General features: G+C 40.7%; 2 protein-coding genes across 2 annotated transcripts in view; both read right to left on the reverse strand.

Annotated features, from left to right (window-relative positions):
- Window positions 1-879: 879 nt before the first annotated feature.
- On the reverse strand, window positions 880-4237 carry snrpa1 (small nuclear ribonucleoprotein polypeptide A'). Its single transcript, XM_041859801.2, has 9 exons — window positions 4042-4237; window positions 3689-3836; window positions 3471-3549; window positions 3179-3225; window positions 2901-3003; window positions 2430-2509; window positions 1974-2052; window positions 1499-1592; window positions 880-1309 (listed from the first exon to the last, which is right to left on the reverse strand). The coding sequence occupies exons 1-9, from the start codon at window positions 4121-4123 to the stop codon at window positions 1011-1013; spliced, it is 1011 nt and encodes a 336-aa protein (XP_041715735.1). The 5' UTR covers window positions 4124-4237; the 3' UTR covers window positions 880-1010.
- A 4000-nt stretch (window positions 4238-8237) lies between these two features.
- Window positions 8238-21239, reverse strand: part of LOC121548352 (protein mono-ADP-ribosyltransferase PARP14) — a gene marked incomplete at its 5' end in the record, with an annotated part of 41045 nt that continues 28043 nt past the window's right edge. Inside the window, 7 exon segments of the mRNA XM_041859798.2 lie at window positions 8238-8736; window positions 9829-10003; window positions 10303-10817; window positions 10982-11188; window positions 11357-11533; window positions 17012-17074; window positions 17303-17437. Of these exon segments, the coding sequence (XP_041715732.2) occupies window positions 8453-8736; window positions 9829-10003; window positions 10303-10817; window positions 10982-11188; window positions 11357-11533; window positions 17012-17074; window positions 17303-17437 (1556 nt within the window).

The following is a 21239-nucleotide window of genomic DNA, read 5'->3' on the forward strand; positions in this document are numbered from 1 at the left end:
CACTTTGGATGGTGTGTCAAATACATCAAACACATGGTTTGATGCCATTCCATTTGCTCCATTCCAGCCATTATTACGAGTCGTCCTCCCCTCAGCAGCCTCCACTGAGCTAAGCATTGGCAAAATCCTAGAGGAAAACCTGGAGTTGCTTACCAAGAAAACAATGAATGTTCCTCAGTGGCCGAGTTTCAGTTTTGACTTATATCTACTTGAAAATCTATGGCAAGACTTGAAAATGGTTGTCTAGCAATGATCAACAACCAATTTGACAGAGCTTGAAGAATAATGGGCAAATGTTGCACAATCCAGGTGTGGAAAGCTCTTAGGAGAGACTTACCCAGAAAGACTCAAAACAGTATTCTCTGCCAAAGGTGCTTCTACAAAGTATTGACTCAGGGGTGCGATATTTTTCCATTTCATTTTCAATAAATTGGCAAAAATATATAAAAACATGTTTTCATTGTGTGTAGATGGGTGAGACAAATGTCATCCATTTTGAATTCAGGCTGTAACACAAAATGGGGAATAAATCAAGGGGTATGAATACTTTCTGAAGGCACTGTATGTACTTTCATGCCATAAAATAAAACAATAAAATGTTATTGCTGTAGTGGTGACGTTGTAATACCTGGGAACTCCACATGGTGGCAGGCAGTACCCTGTGATTACAGAGCATACAGCACCTTGCACATTTTCAGCTTCCAGTCTGGCATTTTTTTCTTCTTTCTTCCACTGATCAACATAATATACCACACCATTTACAAGTTAAATAAAATCACGAAATTGATTAACAAATTAATGATTGTATTGGATAAGACTGTACAGACAACTGTACAGACGTCAATGTATTCTGGATCAGTAAAATAATCATTGGTTGCATCATTTTATAAAAAAATGTTTAATGTATTTTCATTTCTCAAAATAACAAAAATGGCATTACATGCATGTTCAACACAAATATAAACCTACAAATCAAGCAAGACTTGAGACACGAGATCTGCATTAAACGATCATGATCCGTTAACCGGTGAGTCTTCATCCATATCCTCAGACTCTTCTTCCTCAGACTCTTGTTCTTCTTCTTCCTCTGCTTCTTCCTCCACCTCCTTGACATCTTGTACTTCCTCCACCTTTCCTTGTACTTCCTCCACCTTTCCTTGTACCTCCTCCACCTTTCCTTGTACCTCCTCTACTGCTTCCTTTTCCATCTCCTCCACTCCATTTCCTTCCTCCATCTGTATCTCTGGTTCCATTTGCACAACCCCGTTCTCCTCCTCTTCCTCCTCCTCCTCCACCATTTCCGGGGGGACTGCAACAAGAGAAATAAAGACAGGAAACAGTCAAAGAACCATACATGCAAACCCCTCTGCACCATAACGCTGTTACTTCATCCACCGCTGACTCTACATTTAAATACTCAAGACAACGCAGGACATGACAGACACAGCATGTCCAAGGCATGTACTGTGTATGAGAAGATGTAGTCGCCTGTACAGACCTTGTCTGACGTCCCGCCCAGGGATCTGACCAGCCTGGAGCATCCCCTTCAACCTCTCCACCTCGGCCAGAGACGAGGCGTTAGCTATAGCATTCTGGGTAGGGCACAGAACAGATGTATAAGTTCATGCATATAGAACCATTACAGTAGATAGGCATTTTGGTTTCACATTTGTTTAGCTGAACAGACCCTTTTTGAAAGGACCATTAGAGTACATTGCCAGTCCCCTTTTACATTCATTTGTTTAGCAGACCATAAATTGACCATTAAAATTGTGAAAATTAAGTTAGGTCAGTGGAATGTTGGTATAGAAACTGAACTGTCCACACCATAGTGTGAAAACAATGAGGTAGATCTAATCTATGTGTTGCAATGAGTTCCAACACACAATCCATGGAATGGAAGCTAGCCAAAACGAACAAACTGCACAGCGAGTGTACATTTTCTGGCGCTAAATAAATAAATGTTGAAGTGCCTTAATCGCTTCCACGTCAGCGGGAGACGGTCCCATCTTCTTCTTCTCAGGCTGCTGCACGGCAGCTCCGGGGGTGAACCTGAGAACGCAGACCAGCAGAGTTAGAGAACATGGAGGGGATGGGTGCTTCTCTAGCCTCTCAACCAGTGTAGTATCTCAGGTGTAGTATCTTTTCTTGGTGAGTCAAATAAACTGATACGACAGGAAATGCCAGAGACGGCGCTCCTAAGAAACACTGTTGCATGGGGGCACACTATTTTTTTTGGGGGGGGTTTACAGTAGTTGGGTCACCACATATTTAAATACTCCAGTTCCTAAGCAACACCCCATCTACAAGAGTGATTGGTGGTGCAGCTAGTCTGATTCTAGAGTGTTCCGGTGATTTTCCCGACACCCCCACCAGCCAGTGTCCAGTGATTCTAAGGAGCTGCCGTCTGACTGGGACTTTCATCTTACGTTTTGGTCCGCTTGGCAATATCCTTTGCAAGCTGAGCACCTCGTTTGCCCTTGAACATTTTCTCCGCCTCCTGACGCTCCTATGGTAATACATCACAGTTAAAGTGAGAGCTTTTCCAATCATCAGACAACGAGACCTTCACGAGAAGGACTGGGATTGGCTGACTGACGTTTGGGAGAAACATACAAATACACCATTCTCTTAGCATGCCTAGGAAGACAGATATCTACTCCTATACATTTCCTTCTATTCTGCAGGCTTCTTTATCACTGCACTGCAAAGATGAAAAACTAGGGGCTTTGTAGGCCAAGTCCAACAGTATGTGATTGTATGCACTAACTAAAGGCCTACATCATTACATTTCATACAACCTGACTTGTGTTATAGACGACAACCCTTTGGTCCTGGTAATGACAACGCTTTTCTATAAAGCTACAACTCCTAGTTTCTGAACCATGGAATGCACTTACCTTTAACTTGACCTTCTGGAAGTCAAGCACGTGAATCTGGGGGATTTTGTTGATGACATAGAGCCTGTAGTGCTTCTTGTTGGTCACTGGATTCCTTAGGAGGCTGAGATATCACAAAAGCAGAGATTACGATTTTGACTAACAAAACACAGGATTTAGGTGCACAAATATAGCAACTCATCTTGTCCTGCAATTTACAGTGAAATTGATAGCAACCTAATGCATAAATCTGACTTAACTAGGTGTTGTAGTAGAGGAAAGTACTGATCATTAGATACCTGAGAAGGGTCAATGTCTTCACTGAGGCTAGCGGATCCAAATCACCCTGGAGGTAAAAGCACATTTAAAAACATGACAACACAATAACAACAAATCGATGGTTCAACCACTGTGATTCAACACACACGCACACTCATGTCACAAATCTTGCTAAATTACAGCACAGGTAATATTTCTCAAATCAACAACATGCATAAGTAAAATGCTCCCAATCTGTAATAATTTAAAATGATCTGATCAGATAAGCTCTTGACGCATTCACTGATGGGATTGGTATGTGTGATAACTCACCAATTCCTGGATGTTGTTGCTTGTGAGGATCAGCTCCCTCATACTCGGCAGTGCCTGTTCAAGGTTTTCACCAACACGACTGTGGGGAGCACATTGTTTACAAAACAGTGATAGCTAGCTAGCTAGGAAGCTAACCTTAGCAGACAACACAGGTCACGTTAGCTAATTAAAACGAATTCTATCAATCCTAGACAACATACATTTGCTGCGAAAGTTACCATATTCTGTTGTTGTTCATGAGCAACGTTTTGAGCCTCTTGAGCAAAGGGAAGCCGTCCAATTTTCTGATTTCATTGTCAGAGAAATCGATGGTATCAAACTGGTCAAGTGTAGCCCCGAGGTTTTCAAGTACAGGAATTTTGTAACCTAAATGAGAGCAGAGCATAACAGCATACGGTTAGCCGGCTAGTTTGGGTGATGTAGCTAGTACTACCTGCATAGTTAGCATAGTTACCGCTAGTAGTTAGCCAGTTAGCAAGCACTATATATCACTTATTACAGTGCGAAGGCCTAGCCAACCAGAGTTAGCTTTTCTCGCTAGCTAGCATGAAATGCGCAGGTTAAGATTTACCTCGCAGATCCAGCTCCCTGTCGCGCACGGGGTTTGTGTACTGAGCAGCCTGCTCAATTAGCTCTGCCGATAATTTTACCATATCGACGACTAACTGGGAAACAAAAAAATAGTTTATAAGCCGGTTTCTTGATTTCAAAAAATCCACAATCCTTACTATGCTTTTTCAACACGCTGCCGCCCGGAAGTAAGACTACTCCCATAATGCAACTCAGTGGAAAATAAATAACTCAAATTTCATCGCGCGCCCTCTAGCGCTGAGAACTCAGAGGTTCAATCAGTATGTCTGATTATGACTGATTATCATTCAAAGATAACTGTCACGGACTCACGGGGGTGACTATGTATTTTTCTAGAAGCTGCTCAGAACCTTATTCACTTGGTAAGTGTTTCACCACACCGAGATACATGCACACCTCTTTTACCCCTTCTTCTACAGTCAGTGCTATCTGGAATCCTTGGGAAGTCCCTACCCTAAACCCTAACCCTAACCCTAACCTTAAACATTTAAAATGTAAACTTCAATGGGTTAGGGACCAAGGATCGCAGATAGAACGGACACTTCTTCTTGTAACTTTCTGGCAGGCTAGATACTTTCTGGCTTATTGCTGCCTTTCACAGGTCAGCGTAGGTATTATCCCACTGGTATTATCAGAGAGGAAGAGGCAAGATTATAATTGAGGTAAATGGGATTGCACGGTCAAACTACGTCTCTTCATTTGGTTGAATTTTAGTCATTTAGCAGACGCTCTTATCCAGAGGGACTTACAGTAGTGAGTACCTACATTTTCATATTTCTTCCAACTGGCCCCCGTGGGAATCAAATCCACAACCCTGGGGTTGCAAGTGCCATGCTCTACTAACTGAGCCACACGAATATAAATAAGTGAGTGCAGTGATCTTTTGGTTTCTCAGTTAAGGCACCTTCTTTGAAAGTCACCTATGCATAACATGTTTCGAAATTACAATTAGATATCCTCTTTTGATACATAATGATAATTCCATTGAGCGTGTTATTTGCCCACAGCTAGGTTACTAATAGATCTTTCTCAGCTTCACCTGGCCAAAAACTTCAAAGGACGGTAAGCAGGGCAACTCATCCTCATCTTTTCTATAATTGGGAACAGTTTCCATTTCTTCCTTCTCAAATCATCTGATGTGGGGTCATCCTTTTATGGGTTATAAACTGACTGGTGCCTTAACTCTGCAATTGTGTGCTTGTTGTCTTTTAAAGGAGTAGTTCAATAATATAACATGTGTTCCGCGGGTGTATCCAGTGACCTGCTAGGTCAGCATTAAAATGAAATAAATGATTTAATCTTGAAGGGTAAGGAAGGGGGGGTATTTAAGGGATTTTCATACTTTTTCTAAAACTGTGTGGAGTGATTGAATGAATGTGTGTGGGACATTGATGGTGGAATATGTTGTGATGCAAAACAGTCGTTACAGATGAACATTAACATGTACAGTGCTATGAAAAAGTATTTGCCCCCTTTCTAATTTTCTCTACTTTTGCATATTTGTGATACTGAATGTTATCAGATCTTAAACCAAAACCTAATATTAGATAAAGGGAACATAAGTGAACAAATAACACAACAATTACATATTTATTTCATTTATTTCATAAACAAGGCAAGTCGTCCAGGTCCTGAGGCAGCAAAGCATCCCCAGTGTTTGGTTCTTCCAAGAGTCTTGATGATTATCCAGGTGCTTTTTGGCAAACTTGAGTCAACTTTTTGGACGAGATGGGTCCCATTATGCCTGGCGAAAACCAAACACTGCATTCCACAGTAAGAACATCATACCAAAGGTCAAGCATGGTGTTGGTGGTGGTGTGATGGTTTGGGGATGCTTTGCTGCCTCAGGACCTGGATGACTTGCCTTAATAGAAGGAACAATGAATTCTGCTCTGTATCAGAGAATTCTACAGGAGAATGTCAGACCATCCGTCTGTGAGCTGAAGCTGAAGCGCAGCTGGGTCATGCAGCAAGACAATGATCCAAAACGCACAATCAAGTCTACATGAAAATAGCTAAAAAGCAACAAATTGGAAGTTTTGGAATGGCCTAGTCCCAATTGAGATGTTGTGGCAGGACTTGAAACGAGCAGTTCATGCTTGAAAACCCACACGTCACTGAGTTAAAGCAGTTATGCATGGAAGAGTGGGCCAAAATTCCTCCACAGCGACGTGAGCGACTGATCAACAACTACAGGAAGCATTTGGTTGGAGTCATTGCAGCTAAAGGTGGCACAACCAGTTATTGAGTGTAAGGGGGCAATTACTTTTTCACACAGGGGAATTGGGTGTTGCATAACTTTGTTTATGAAATAAATATGTAATTGTTGTGTTATTTGTTCACTTATGTTCCCTTTATCTAATATTAGGTTTTGGTTGAAGATCTGATAACATTCAGTATCACAAATATGCAAAAGTAGAGAAAATTAGAAAGGGGGCAAATACTTTTTCATAGCACTGTACATTTCCATACTGTCTGTCTCTCTTGTTTGTGATACTGGGAATAACAGCCCCATTACAGTTCAGTTCATCGTAAAAGATTACTCATGCACACAGGACCTATGTGCACTTTCATTGCTGATGATTATTGTCAACATTTCTGTTGACTGTCTTGTCTTGATGGTTACTGACCGAAACGTCGGCAATAAATATGCAGAGGTAATTGTGCGTGTGGGTGTAGTTTTACAATGATGTGATACTGAACATACTAAACTGTTTTAACTTCGCTAAGCTATCTGCCTTTATTCTCTCTGGGATCTCTCGCTCTCCCCCACAGGTATGAACTCACTCTATCCAGGCTGAAGACAACCATCTAGAGCAGGGGTGTCAAACTCCTTCCATGGAGGGCCTAGTGTCTGCTGGTTTTCCATTTCAATTAAGACAACCAGGTGAGTTCCTTACTAATCAGTTACCTTAATTAATCAATCAAGTACAAGGGAAGAAGGAAAACCCACAGACACTCAGCCCTCCGTGGAATGAGTTTGACACGTGATCTAGAGGGAAGACCTTTACTCACCCAACAGCAGTAATGACGGCATGACTGTGTGAGAGAAGTCCTCATTAAAATAACTGCAGTGGATTCAGACACTATGAAGCTTTTCAACAAGACTGGAGGGACATGGAATCAGGCTCTTTCCACAGTATCTATTTTTATGCTCATTCCTCTCAGGGTCTGAAATGTGTAGTGATTCACACCAAAGGTGCAATACATTTGCCATTGTTGGTTGTCATTTTCCTGAACCAAATATACTAAACTTTTACAAGTTGCCCAGTTGAAATTTTTGCCTTAAATTGAAATAATTGAAATAATAAAAAATCGAAGATGTCTTGATAGCATTAGTATTTCTGTACCACATCTAAATTAGTTCAGGTGCAAACATTTGTTTAAACTGAATGGAGTCCATCTCTGTACAATAACAGCAGTTCACATGAGTTCACACTAAATACCCCTGTCTTTGCCAGGTCCCTCAACACATTTTAAAAAATGGGGGAAAACAGCATGTTAATGCAATATATTTATTTTCACTTTATTTTTACATTTATTGTAGGCCAACAGAGAATCATTATCACACGATTTAGCAGAACAGACAAATTCACTATTCATTAACCGAAAGGTTTTTAATCCCAATATATATGCATACAACAAGGTAAAGACCATGGTTTATGACCCACTTTGCAAGAATTGTGTTCTCTGAGAACAGCCAAAGGTGATTACTTTCTTAAAGTGAACTTTCACAAAACCTCATGACTTACTGTTCAAGTGAAAACACTAAGGGCTGGTTTCCCAGATAGAGATTAAGCCTAGTCCTGGACAAAAAAAAAACATGCTCAATGGAGAATCTCCATTTAAATAGCCTTTTAGTCTAGGATTTTACTTAATCTGTGCTGTCTGGGAAACCCTGTATTAGACATTCAAACAAAGTGGACATGAAATCAGTGAAAATCACAAAACCTAGGCTCAAATTGTTACTATCTAAACATTTTGAGTTTGATTTGACTGATTATTCCAATATAGAGCATGTCACAAGTAAAAAAAAAAAGAAGCATTTTAATTATAAAGCAGATCCCACTGGGCACAGATGTCAGTTAAGTGTTTAGTTTTACATTTGGTTGAGTTGTTAACTAACCGTGAAATCAACAACAAATGACACCATGTCATTGGATTTAGGTTAAAAGTAGGGTGAAAAAGTTTTTTGGGGTTGAAATGACGTGGAAACAACGTTGATTCAACCAGCTTTTGCCCAGTGGGATTTTGGTTTCGAATATTACAATTCAGCTACACCTCATAAATTACAGTTAAACAAATTACATGTTGAGATTTCTTTATTATGTATCGGTATGATAAAAAAGTAGTAAAAGATAGATAGAATTTATTGGCCAAATCGTCTACCCCTACTTGAAAGTGATCAAGTACTCAGGATATGCCTGACTGTCATGGAAAATGATGAACATGGATGGTGGAGACACACCATCTGTGACACTGTCAAAGAGCTGAATAGTTGTGGTGTCTTTAGATGGAGGTACATTCATTCCCTGTTTTCCTGTTGTGAAATCTCCAGTCAGAACTCGACATAGGTACATGTACTTCTGCCCTTGGGGATCCGGTTTTGAGTATGTGTCATTGGCAGAGTAATTTGCATTGACAGCAAAGTAGGTGCCGTCTCCATGCAATGCAGCTGCAAAAAATATTTTGGAATAGTTATGAAATTCTCTAAACCTTTAAATCATTGCAGACTCTAGAGTACTGCCTCGTACAAATAGAATGCTTAAAAGCAGGAGAAAGCTCATTGCATTTCAATAGAAATGTGCAAAAACATCATGCCAATAGCTAGATCAGAATCATAAAGTTGGATAAAGGGTGCACTTGGTCCAAAGCCTGTTTCAGCATAGTCCCACCCAGAAGTAGCCAATAAATTACACTCCTGAGCAAATATTCCATAAGTGCAGGTGCCAGACAGTAAATCACCAAACTTGGCTTTATACCTTTTAAGACTTTACAGTCCAGCACAGTGGTGGTATGCACCTTTTTTCAGTTTATTTATGAACAGACAATACTTTAAAATGGAATTAGCCCTCAATGGCGCTGCCCATGCTGTCACAGAAGCGGCCATTGCCAAGATAGGAGATGAGCTCTCTAGTAGAGCTCTATGATCGGAATGCAATAATTCAGACACAAGAAAGTATGAGAATTCAAACATTAAAACAGAAATAAACCTCAAATTGTTGGCTTTTGTCACGCCCTGATCTGTTTCCCCTGTCTTTGTGCTTGTCTCCACCCCCCCACCAGGTGTCTCCCATCTTCCCCCATTATCCCCTGTGTATTTATACCTGTGTTTTCTGTTTGTATGTTGCCAGTTCGTCTTGTCTCGTCAACCAGCGTGTTTTTCCATACTACTGTTTTCTCTAGTGCCTGTTTTCTAGTCCTCCTGGTTCCGACCATTCTGCCTGCCCTGATCCTGACCCCGCCTGCCATACCATTCTGCCTGCCCTGACCCTGACCCCGCCTGCCATACCATTCTGCCTGCCCTGACCCTGACCCCGCCTGCCATACCATTCTGCCTGCCCTGACCCCGAGCCTGTCTGCCATCCTGTACCTATCTGACTCTGACCTGGTTTACAAACTTCTGCCTGCCCTGACCCGCCCTTTGTCTGCCTCCTGTGGTTTAATAAACTACTCTGTGTATTGAACCTTCCGTCTCCTGTGTCTGCATCTGGGTCATATCCTGAGTCGTGTTAGCTTTTCTCTTTTGGTGTTGGCCATTACTTACCATTTTTCCCAGCGTAGCTCCGATTGAAGCCAAGCTCGTTAATCTTATCTATGGTTGTGTGGCAGGCTCCATGGAAGAGCTTCCTCTCATTGTTCTGGTGACGGTTCCTGACCTCCATGTCTTTCTTCTTGATCTTAAAGGCCCCCCATAGGCTTGGGTTCTGGATCCTCTCAATCTGAGTGAAGAACAACCTTGCATTACACATTAATTGGCTAGCTAGACTGTGATAAAGATCTTTCACTACCATAAAGAGGTCCCAGAATCCCTAATATAATGTTGTTAAGCTGTGATGCTTGAACCTATCTAGTTCAATTAAATTGAAAAGATTATTGTACTTTATCAACCCATTCCTGAGTATGTACAAACCATTCCATTCTCCAGACCCAACCATGACATCTCAACAGACTTGTACAAGATAGTTGTACAATAAATAAATATACATGTAACTACTAGGGAAAATAGGAGAAGAGAGACCTTTAGAACATTCTTCTTGCAAGTATCCTCAAAAAGTTTAAGGACATCAATATGCTCTTGGGTTTCAGGTTGAGTGGGGATTGACAGACATGAAGTGTTGTCTGGCATTTCATCCCAGTGCTGGGGTAAATCTTTAAAAGTCTCTTCTGGCCGGACCTTTTTTAGCATCTCATGGATCTCATTGGAAGCCTTGAGCACGTCTTTGCTGAGGCCCTCTACAGTGAGTTTGGCCTCCTTCTGGGAAGAGTTGTGTAGACTAATGCTCACGTCCATGGCGGTCTGCATGTCAAAGATGTGCTGCAGGTCCAATTCTGATAGGCTGAAGAGGGCTTTGTCAATGATGAGGATGGAGTCTTGCTCTTTTACAATCAGGCCCTTGATCACTTGCTTGGCGTTGTCTACATGGGCCTGCGACACACCGCAGATGTGAAAGCAAGCAGGATCCATGTCATGGCTCTCAATTTCCATGACTTCATTCTGTTGTGCATTATCAACTTTACTACCGGTAAGCAATGCTGTAAGAATATGAAGATAACTTAATTACAGTATATTACATCCAATCGTCTTTACAGCTCTAAATGACAGTAAATATTACTATTAAGTACAATGGTAAACATGACTTTATTTTCCATAAATGATGTACTGTAGATCAAAGTTTAGAAAATAAAGTAGCACATACATATAAACTTTTGGAAGAAGCCCTCCTTTTCCTGAACGTCAGTGCCTTTCTTTTTAAGCATACTTGTGTGGAAATCAGTAAGCATGGCAGGCTGAAAGATGACCATTCGGACAAGCTTCAGGGAGTTCTGGGACTTCTTGCCCACCACTTCCACAACAGCATCCAACATGGCGTCTGCCACTTCACTTGGCTGTATGTTGCCTTGGCCTTGAATGACAGGACACTTTAGTTGGCACACATTGCAAATATGGATTTGAGATTGAACAATCTTAACAGCTTTATGTCTACTGTAAAGTTTGTCATTGACCAATGTATAAAGACTAAAGTCTCCTTTCAGTAACTCACATTCTCTTTCCCTCTGTTTTCGTAACTTACCCGTGCCAATAGCAGGTAAAGATATGGATGTGAAGTTATTCTTTGCACACATTTTGAGTGCACCTTCGACAGACTGTTGGATATTCTTAGTGTCTGTCTGGGTAACCAGGTGGATGATCTTCTTACACTGCAGGTTGCCTGGCTTTGTCATTATCATGCCTTTGTTAGGCTGGGCTCCTGAAAATATACATTGTAGATTTTATTGTAAAAAACTGAGCAAATCGATAATTTCCTGCTTATTTCATGTTTATTGAATAGGACAGTGAAAGACTGACAAGAAAATTAGGTGAAGATAGTGTACTAGAATAGCAATGGATTGAAATTTGCTTAAATCTCATGCACTAATTAACTCTTTCTGGATAAGAGCGTCTGCTAAATGACAAAAGTGTAAATGTAATGTAATGATTAGCATTATAGGCTAACATGAATCCTGGTTTGTTTCAAGGCAACAGTATGAGTCATAATAACCATAAATCCTAGCAGTCAAACAGGGAAATGGTTCCAATCGTTTTTCCACCATTCATTTTTATTTTAGTTTTTTTTTAGAAACATTTAAAATAAGGGCTGTGTTTCGTGTAGGCTTACCCTGGCGTGACGTTTCGATAACTGTGTAAATCTCTCTAGGACAAGGTTACTTTTATCAATATATTCGCCTATATTTACCCCCCAAAAATGAAATGCTTATTAGCTGCTAATTTGGCTGTCATAAAAACTACAAATGCCATTATGATCTGGACAAAACTGCCGAATCAAAGGTAAGAATCTCTGGATTAACAATCTAATGTTAGATAAATGTAGTAATTAATAAATAGGCAAACGTTCTTTGAATTGACAATTCTGTGAACTGTCTTGTGCAAGTTTTAAATTGACACAATACCTGTTAGCAAAGGTGTCAGCTAGAGTTGACATGCACGATCTTGCAGGGATTTGTAGTCTTCTATGATTTCTACTTTGACGCTAATTGGAAGTTTCGAACATGAGAGTAAATAAAGCCGAATAAATTCATAAAAGTTACCTCGTCCGAGAGAGATTTACATGGTTATCAAAACGTCACCTCAGGGTAAGCCTACATGAAACACAGCCCTTATTTTAAGTGTTTCTAAAATCCTCTATGGGAAAATTGAATGGTGGAAAAACTATTGGCACCATTTCCCTGTTTGACCGCTAGGTTTTATGGATATTATGATACCTCCACTGTGGGACTCTATTAGCTTAAATTGTAACACAGAGTTTAAAACCAAAGTTCAAGCGACCAATACTTCCAGGGATGCACACGAACAGTGGCGTGTATTCATGGATGCTAAGGGAATAAATAATATAAATAATAGCCAATCAGCGTTGAGCTAAGCTCAGTGAGCTCAGCTGTGAATGGTCCTGGCACACCAAAAAAAGGTATCAAGGGAAGCCATTTTGGATTTGGCGTCAGACTAATCACATCACAGGCCAAATGTCATCATTGACATTAAAAAAACTTGAATTGTTGCATCTCGTTGTGTTGCTGTCCTCCGGTGGCTAGATAGCTAGCCAACTTCGTCCCTTTCTTAAATTAACCATGGATGGAGATAGGGATTTTGACTTGTGGTTTTACTTAATTCTCCGTACTGGCCAATGATTATAACGGTGATTCTGATCCAACCATAAATGCATACATTGTGCCCCTGGCCTGAGAGGATGAAGTTTAACATGTAACTAGATGTAGTATGCTAATGTTAACTAGCTGGCCTAGCGCATCGTTGCCCATGAAAGGAAGTTAGGCTAGCAAGCAAAGTATTTTAGCCAGTTAGCCTAGAACAACAAAAACTAAAAGCGTGTACCGTATGACAGAGTCACAGACTGTTTAGGCAACATGACAAAGGAGGGATGGCATTGGCATTTCTCTACAAGTAGGGTGAGTCAACATGTTTTTTCTGCTTGCACGCACGCACACACGCACCATTTACACAGGAATCAGTCCCATGGACAGCCACCATATTTAGCTTACGTTGATTGGACTAAATCGTTTTTGGTATCTTTTAGTTGTCACTGTATTAGACTAAGCATAGGTGATTAGATGTTGAAATGTTGAAGTTGAAATGGTGCTGGAATAGTGGAGGCAGCTCCTGTTTTCTTTGCAACTTGCGATAACTCTCAGTGATTCTAAATCAATAGTTGTTTCGTAGTCCGAAAATGTCGGAAACATTACCTTCCTTGACCATGATGTAGGTCATGTAACTGTTTGTTACATGCAATATATTTTGTTGACTTCACCAGACAGATGTTGTTTGTAATGAAACAAATGTGTGGTTTAATATATTCTGCCACTGTGTCTTCTTATTGTCTCGACCTTAGGCCTATATATCTACTACAAGACCATGGTGCTTGCCTACGGAGCTGTGAGGGGAACGGCACCTCCTTACCTTCAGGCTCTGATCAGACCCTACACCCAAACGAGGGCACTACGTTCATCCACCTCTGGCCTGCTAGCTCCCCTACCTCTACGGAAGCACAGTTCCCGCTCAGCCCAGTCAAAGCTATTCGCTGCTCTGGCACCCCAATGGTGGAACAAGCTCCCCCACGACGCCAGGACAGCGGAGTCACTGACCACCTTCCGGAGACACTTGAAACCCTACCTCTTTAAGGAATACCTGGAATAGTATAAAGTAATCCTTCTTCCCCCAACCCCCATAAAAAAAATAAAAAATTAAAAAGGTGGTTGTCCCACTGGCTATCATAAGTTGAATGCACCAATTTCTAAGTCGCTCTGGATAAGAGCGTCTGCTAAATGATGTAAATGTAAATGTCGCAAGGCATATGAACGAACATGTTATTGAGCAAACAACGCAATTATTACAACACATACAGTGTAGTTTGTCATATGTTTTTTATTCTGGATAGTTTTTTTCTGGATTGGCTGATTTGACCCATGCACCGCTACTGCACGCGAAGCAGACCAAACAGACCAGACCGGGGTTTCAATGGGAGAGTGAAAAAAATCTTCCTTAGTTGTGAATTTACTCGAAACCTAAATGCACAACCTAGATTTGAGCCAATGCGTTAAGTAGCTGAACATGTCATGACTACAACCTCGTAAAAGTTATTAACTGCCACTTTTTCATTTTCATCAAAAAAAAGCTTTGTATCGAAGGAGTGACTTTGATTTGACTGCCTGCATGTGAAGTGTAGGTCATGTGACGCTGTATGTTTTGTGGACAAGCAGTAGACCGGATGATATGTTTCTGCGCATGAGCTTTGCTAGGTAACGTCGCCGACATCACCTACAAGTGTGATCGGGGGATTTCAATTGGAGTGGGGGTGAATTGCGGTGGATGCTGGTTAGAAGAGATATGGAATGAGTCGGATACCACGGGAGGGTAGGCAGCCCCGTAAGCATGGTATCTGTTTTGGCAGCATGGCTTCTTCAGCGAAAAGACGAGCAGTTGGAATGGGAGAAAATCCCGCTGAAAGTGAGGATAACAGCTCGGATGAGGGATCGGAAGACGATGGTGATTCAGAAGGACAGCGGATCAGAAGAGGAAAGCAATGAAGAGGTCATTGTGGACTGTGAGGCCGGAAGGGAAAGGAGGGGGAAAATTGAGTCCTTTGAGAAGGCAAGAAACCGAAGAAATGCAGTATTATCATAAGGAGAGGTATACTTGGATGAATGAGGAAGAATGGAGGGGAAAAGAGAGGCAGAGGAGGTCTAAGAGAGAGAGGGAGGAAGACTGAGTTTGAGTCTGTAAAAAATGGCGGGAAAAGGGGAGAAGGTTTGTTAAAGAAGAGTGGTAGGAAATGTAAGCAAAGTGAGCTGAAGACAGGTGGTAGGTGTGTTGAAGTGCTCGGAACCAGAGGCTTGCGCAGAGGGTCAGGATAAAGATGAGTCTGTGACAGTAGGAGTGAAGTTTGTGGAAAAAGTGGATCCTTGCCTTTTGGCTGATACATTTGTGGTTTCAAGATGGGTGAAAAAAGCGTTGGGTATAGTGGAATCGGTGAGGGTAACCAGAAGTGGTCTAGTGAGAATTGTTTGTGTTTCTGTTGGTCAGAGGGAGAAGGTGCTCAGAGTTAAACAAATGGGGGAAAGAAATGTGAATTGTTTCGCTCTTAGAAAAGGGCGCCATTGAGAGGAGTGATTACTGGGGTAGCAGTAAATATAAAAGTGGATCAACTGAAGGAGATGATTCCCGGTGTGTGTGATGCTCGTCGTTTGGTGCGACGCAAACAGGGGGGCGAGAGTGGGGAAACAGAAGAGTCATTGTCTGTTCTTTTGAGTTTTGAAGTTGAGTCTTTGCCTGATAAAGTGAAGTTAGGATATAGAAGTTATCCTGTGCGAGCTTATGTGCCGAGTACATTACGATGTTACAGGTGCAGCAGTATGTAGGAGGGAGATTCCAAGGTGTGAGAAGTGTGTAGAAGGGCATGAGACTAAGGAGTGTGAAGCAGTGGGGAAAGTGGTGGTATGTGCTAATTGTAGGGGTGGCCATGGGGCTGGGGATCAGACATGTCCAGTGCGAGAGAAGCAGGTTGAGGTTTCCAGGGTAAGAGTAGAGAAGAAGTTGTCATATGCGGAGGCAGTGAAGAAAGTAGAGGAAGAGGGGTCAAGGGGGGGGGGAGTGGTGAGAGTAGTAGATATGTACCAATACAGTGGGATAGGCAAGCAAGTGATATATGTTTCAGTAAGATTGGGTTTTTAGCGTTTATAGCAATGGTTATTAATTGTACTGCAGGGATGGAACGCAAATCGAAGAAAATTGAGGTTGTGGTGGCAGCTCCAGAGAGATATTTGGGTGTGCGAGACTTGACAGCAGAAGAGTTACAGGGAGTGTTAAGTGGTGATGTCCCATCATTTCAGGTTGAGGGCATGAGGTAGGAGTGAGTACATTTAAATAGTGGAGAAGGGTGGGGTTAATTATTATTAGTAGTTTTGAAGTTGTGAGTGTAGTGTTACATGGTAGGATATTTCTTTGCTTTGTTTTATTTAATTTTTCAAGGAAAGATAAGGGAGTTGTACTCCAGTCTAGTAGGTGGCGGTAATGCAACAAATTGGATGCCAACCGCCGTTAAACCTCATTGAAGAAGAAGAAGACAATTGGAGTGGCAGTTCATGGAACTGTTCTTGTTCACTCTCTTTGGTTGTAATGTACAAGTTATCAATCTAGCTAGATTAGCTGTTTATGCCAGCTATCCATTTTAGAAGCTAATGTTAGCAAGCTTCTCACAGTAAACGCCACCGACACTGTTTGTAGCATAATTAAGGTTTCAAGATAGTTCTAATACAAAACATGGTTTTGGTTTGTAGCTGTTGCTAGTCGTTTGTTTGAACGAGGAAGTCCCACGCGCTACCAAAACCACTCTGCTAGTGATTCACTCGAAATGTATCACCCAACTGGGAGCGGGCAGAGCTAAACATTGCGTTTGATTGCCTGATTGTGTGAAGACGGAGCATTACATTTACATTTACGTCATTTAGCAGACGCTCTTATCCAGAGCGACTTACAAATAGGTGCATTAGACAGCTAGCTAGGCCACCCCAGGCCATGTGAATCTGCTTTCTAAAGCAGAGTTAATGTTGTTTATCACTGGAAAACCAGGAGGAGGAAAATACCCAGATGAAAGAGAAGTATAGTGTAACCCTGTGATTGTCATATATTGTGTTATGATGTCAGGGGTAGAGGCTCTTACCGAGTTGTTGGCATTCAGTCTCCACAGTCGGACCAGCCGCGTCCAGAATGGCTTTAGACACCCCTGGAGTGGTGTACAGTAGGGATATTTCATTTTTATTTTAAAATATGCCTGGCTAAAGCTAGCTCAATGGGTTAATACAATATTCAGTCGTGAAGACATGTCAGGTTTGATACTCTTATCAGTTATATGACAATATTTTTTTATCCAAAACTAACCCATATGTACCTTTTTGTTTACTATTATTTGCTACGTTTCCAAGTGTATGATCTTAAATAGAGGTAAGAGTACCTGACTTGAGGCTGAAGGAGGAGTTGGAGGAGTTGACAATGACGTCCGTAGTCTCTTTGGTAATGTCCCCTGTGACGGCCTGTACAACCACTCCTGCAATCTTTATCTCATACATTGCTGAGCTTGAGGAAGAATCTAGCAGTTGAGAATGAAAGTCAAGCTATGGACCATCAAAATGATGGGAGTGTCCTGGCAGTAATAGAAACTTGCAAAGACAGCATGAAACACAGAGTATGTGGCAATAACCATTAGAAATGATGGTGGCTGAATAACTATCAACTAGGATACATTTTTCCTGGTTAGGTCACAAGGTCAAGAAACACTCTGGGCCTAATTTATTATAGTTCAGGTCACCATAATTATGAAACAACATTAACATTAAAGGATATCTTCACTTATTTAAACTTACCTTTCTTTTTCCACTTACCCTGAAAGTAGTCCGTCATCCACAGAGAAACTGTCATACACGGTTCGGATTTGTTTAAATAGCCACTGCTAACTTGGGTTAACACTGCTCTACAAAAGGGGGCAAGGTCAACATGTTCAAACTTGATGACCAAATTCAGATTACATCAAATAAAATAAATTACTTTTTTGGACACACATGACTGACTCTGGTTGTTTTTTGGTTAGCAGTGGCTAATGTTAGCAGTGGCTTTTGAAACAAATCCGAAATGCTGATGTCTCTCCTGGACCATGAACTACCCACTGGGCACACTATGTCATTTCAATGTGGACAATTGGGTAATATTTGGTTGAGACGTTGATAAATGACATTACAACCCACAGTATATTCACCCACTCAAAAAGACCGCTAAATGTTTGTTGAATTCCCAAATGTGTTATCACTGTGCTTTCAACCATTTACAAGCACAACAAAGTTCAAATTGGAAAACAATGCCAGATATTCTGTTTATTTATACAACAATTGAATGTGTTATCACTGTACTTCATCTGATAGCCAAATTAACTGAATTGCAGTTGAGGTTACATGATGCAAGTGGTGGTGAATGCTGTTTGAGATTCTGCACAGATTATTATAGCAATTGTGAAGATCTCCACAGACCTGCCACCTTTGCATGCTGTCCTGAACATACACACTGTCTAAGAACTTTGTAGTTAAAGTAACCCCAAATTGTGGCCATGGATGTTTTACTCATTTTAAGGTTGAATAAATACTGTTACATGTTTGGAAGATAATCTTCAGGCCATTTACTGTATCATAAAATTAATATTGAGTTGTCTACACAAACAAATATCAACGTTTGAAGGAAATGTATCTACTTCTTGGATAGTTCCATCTGGCTTAGTCCTATTCTTTAACTTCGATTTTTAGTTGAGTTGGAGATGTGAATCCCATATTATTTGTTAACTTGTCGACGAGTTAATAGGCTATTTACTGTATTACAAAAGTGGTATTGAATTGTGTTTGGTTGTCAACACAACCATATATCAACATTTGAAGGAGATGTACCTACCGCTTGGATAGTTCCATCTGTACAACTGGCTTAGTCCTATTCTTTAACTTAGATTTTTGGTTAAGATGGTGTTGGGAATCTAACATATAAATTATTACCTTTTAGACAAACTGTAGATTAATTTGAAAATCAACCAAAGCTTGAAACCTTAGGCCTATGCATGTAAGTATTGTCAATTTTTTGTTGAATCCTGGGTTAAATTGAAACAATAGCTGTTGGTGACTTTTCACACAGTAGACTAAGCATCAAATCAGACTATAGCAAATGCTATGTAGGCCTAAATAGTATAATTGATAAATATGATTATATTAATGTGGTAAATTTGCTCTGTTTTCGACATCCGCACAGAATCGTCATTTTATTCATCAAAATCCATCTGAAGCTAGAGACTTCCGGGGTTTTACATAAGCTGCGTCTCAATCCACCGCATCCGCCAATGTCGGACTTCCACATCTGTGGTGGAAGGTGGCTGAGGTATAGCGCTGTTTGTCAGACCATGGGCCGTATCCACAAAGCGTCTCAGAGTAGAAAATTGGTGGTAAGTGCTGAGAATAGAGACATTTTTCTACTACTCTTATGGGTAAAAATAAAAGCTATGCATGAAACCTCTTTAGGCACAAGAGTCCCACTTAGTTGACAGATATTTAGGAGGCCTCATGAGCTGTCCTAATCAGTTAACAGTTACCAGCAGGTGTCTTCATAATAGAAAAAGGAAGTGAATCAGAGGTTCCTGCGCCATAGACAGAAAATTGCTTTGGAGTTGTTGAAAGAATGTTTTGATATTCCTATATGATCAACCCATAAAAAATCTAGGCCTACATGAAACAGAATTATTTCACATGAGGCCAAATTCACATGATATGCCTAAATACATATAACCACTAGGCTAATACTGTCTATAATCACATTTATATTTCGATTATTTCATTAATGTACATCATGTTATTTCAAGTTATCCCTTTAGAGCGCACGTTGTTAAAAAAAAAGTTGCCTATAAATTGGGAAATTGAAAGCATAGGGCCTATGTTAACTTTTATTGTGTTCGGTGAAAATGATAGACCTTTCAAATGTTTTATGCGACATTATCGGCAAGTGACTTGATGCTTAGCCTACTGGGCCAAAGCGATTTAGAGTTGTTCAACAGGATTGACGAGTGTGTTGATATAAAGGTAATATTATAAAGATTCCACTTTTAACATACCAGCACACTGTATGATTCAGTGCAATACGCCTATCACATTATTCAAAATATTAGAATTGGTTAAAAGAAGAAAAAGTTATGCATGCCAACATATTAGGCAAGAATTAAGAATAGGCAAAGTGATCATGTCAGGCGAAAATTATATAAAACGTTTTACAATTGCAGTCACTTTTACCATGGTTATCTGAAGCGTGCTATAGAATTCATAGCTGGCAATGCCTCATTGCGATTGGTTAATGAGCATCATCACTATCTTTCCTTTGCGGTACCTCAAACTGTCATGATTACCAGCTGAGATAAACTTTTATGAGTTGATTTTATTCCTGACACAGAGTTTGTCTGAGCAGTGTCTCAACATCATCCTAAAACGACGCTTTGCGGATACAGCCTCTGGAGTAATCCCGAAAACCGGCCTTCTCACGAAAACGTCTGTAAAGTCCAAGTGATTTGAGCTACAAACTAATATGACCCCACTATGGAAAGCTGATACTCTCACGAACACTGACATGTTGGCGAAAAATGTTAATATTGGTACAAGGACTTGAATGAGATTTGTGACACAAATGCTAAAATGTTAGCATTTGGAAACAGTGCCAGGGAAGCTAAACCAAAACATGGATTACTGTAATACTGTAGTATCTGAAGATTCTATGACTTTGGCTGAGGTTTGCATATCTATTTGCAGTGCGAAGATGGATTCAGACCCTATGAAAGAGGAGATGTTGCAACAAGTTCCAGAAGGTTTGTGGTCTCAACATAGTACCGATATTGGACTTGTGAAATCAGCCCAACAGGTGAAAGTTGAACTTCGACAAGGAACCAGACCTCCTTGGAAGAATCAGTATCCATTGAAAGATGAAGCAATCCAAGGGATCGAACCACAAATTGAAGGATTTTGTTATCGTGTGGGAGATAAATTGTGTGCTGGCTATGCTGTAGTTAAAGCTCAAGGAACTGGATTTGTTGTTGAAAAGGCTGAAGTAATACCACAGTCTGCATCTGCACAATTTGCTGAACTTGTGGGGCTAACAGAAGAGTGTTTGTTAGCAGAAGGAAAGCGAGTGACGATATATACTGATTCAGCATATGCACATAGTGTATGTCATTTGTTTGGAGCAGTGTGGAAAGGTTGAGGGTTTAAGAAAACGGATGGTTCTCCGATACAACATCATGAGCAAATAATGAAACTGTTGAATGCTATGATGAAACCTAAAGAGATAGTGATAGCTAAGTGTGCATCTTATAAAATAGATGTGTC

This window comes from Coregonus clupeaformis, chromosome 15, assembly GCF_020615455.1.
Source record: "Coregonus clupeaformis isolate EN_2021a chromosome 15, ASM2061545v1, whole genome shotgun sequence".
In the NCBI taxonomy this organism is placed as follows: domain Eukaryota; kingdom Metazoa; phylum Chordata; class Actinopteri; order Salmoniformes; family Salmonidae; genus Coregonus; species Coregonus clupeaformis.

Bases quoted from the DNA above. Each gene is read 5' to 3' on its own strand.
- snrpa1 (XM_041859801.2), bottom strand. From the start codon at position 4,123: ATGGTAAAATTATCGGCAGAGCTAATTGAGCAGGCTGCTCAGTACACA. The intron at 3,226-3,470 runs GTGAGTTATCAC...TTTTACCTCCAG, and splicing joins GCAACAACATCCAGGAATTG to GGTGATTTGGATCCGCTAGC. The intron at 1,593-1,973 runs GCACTTCAACAT...TGCCCTACCCAG, and splicing joins CTGACGTGGAAGCGATTAAG to AATGCTATAGCTAACGCCTC.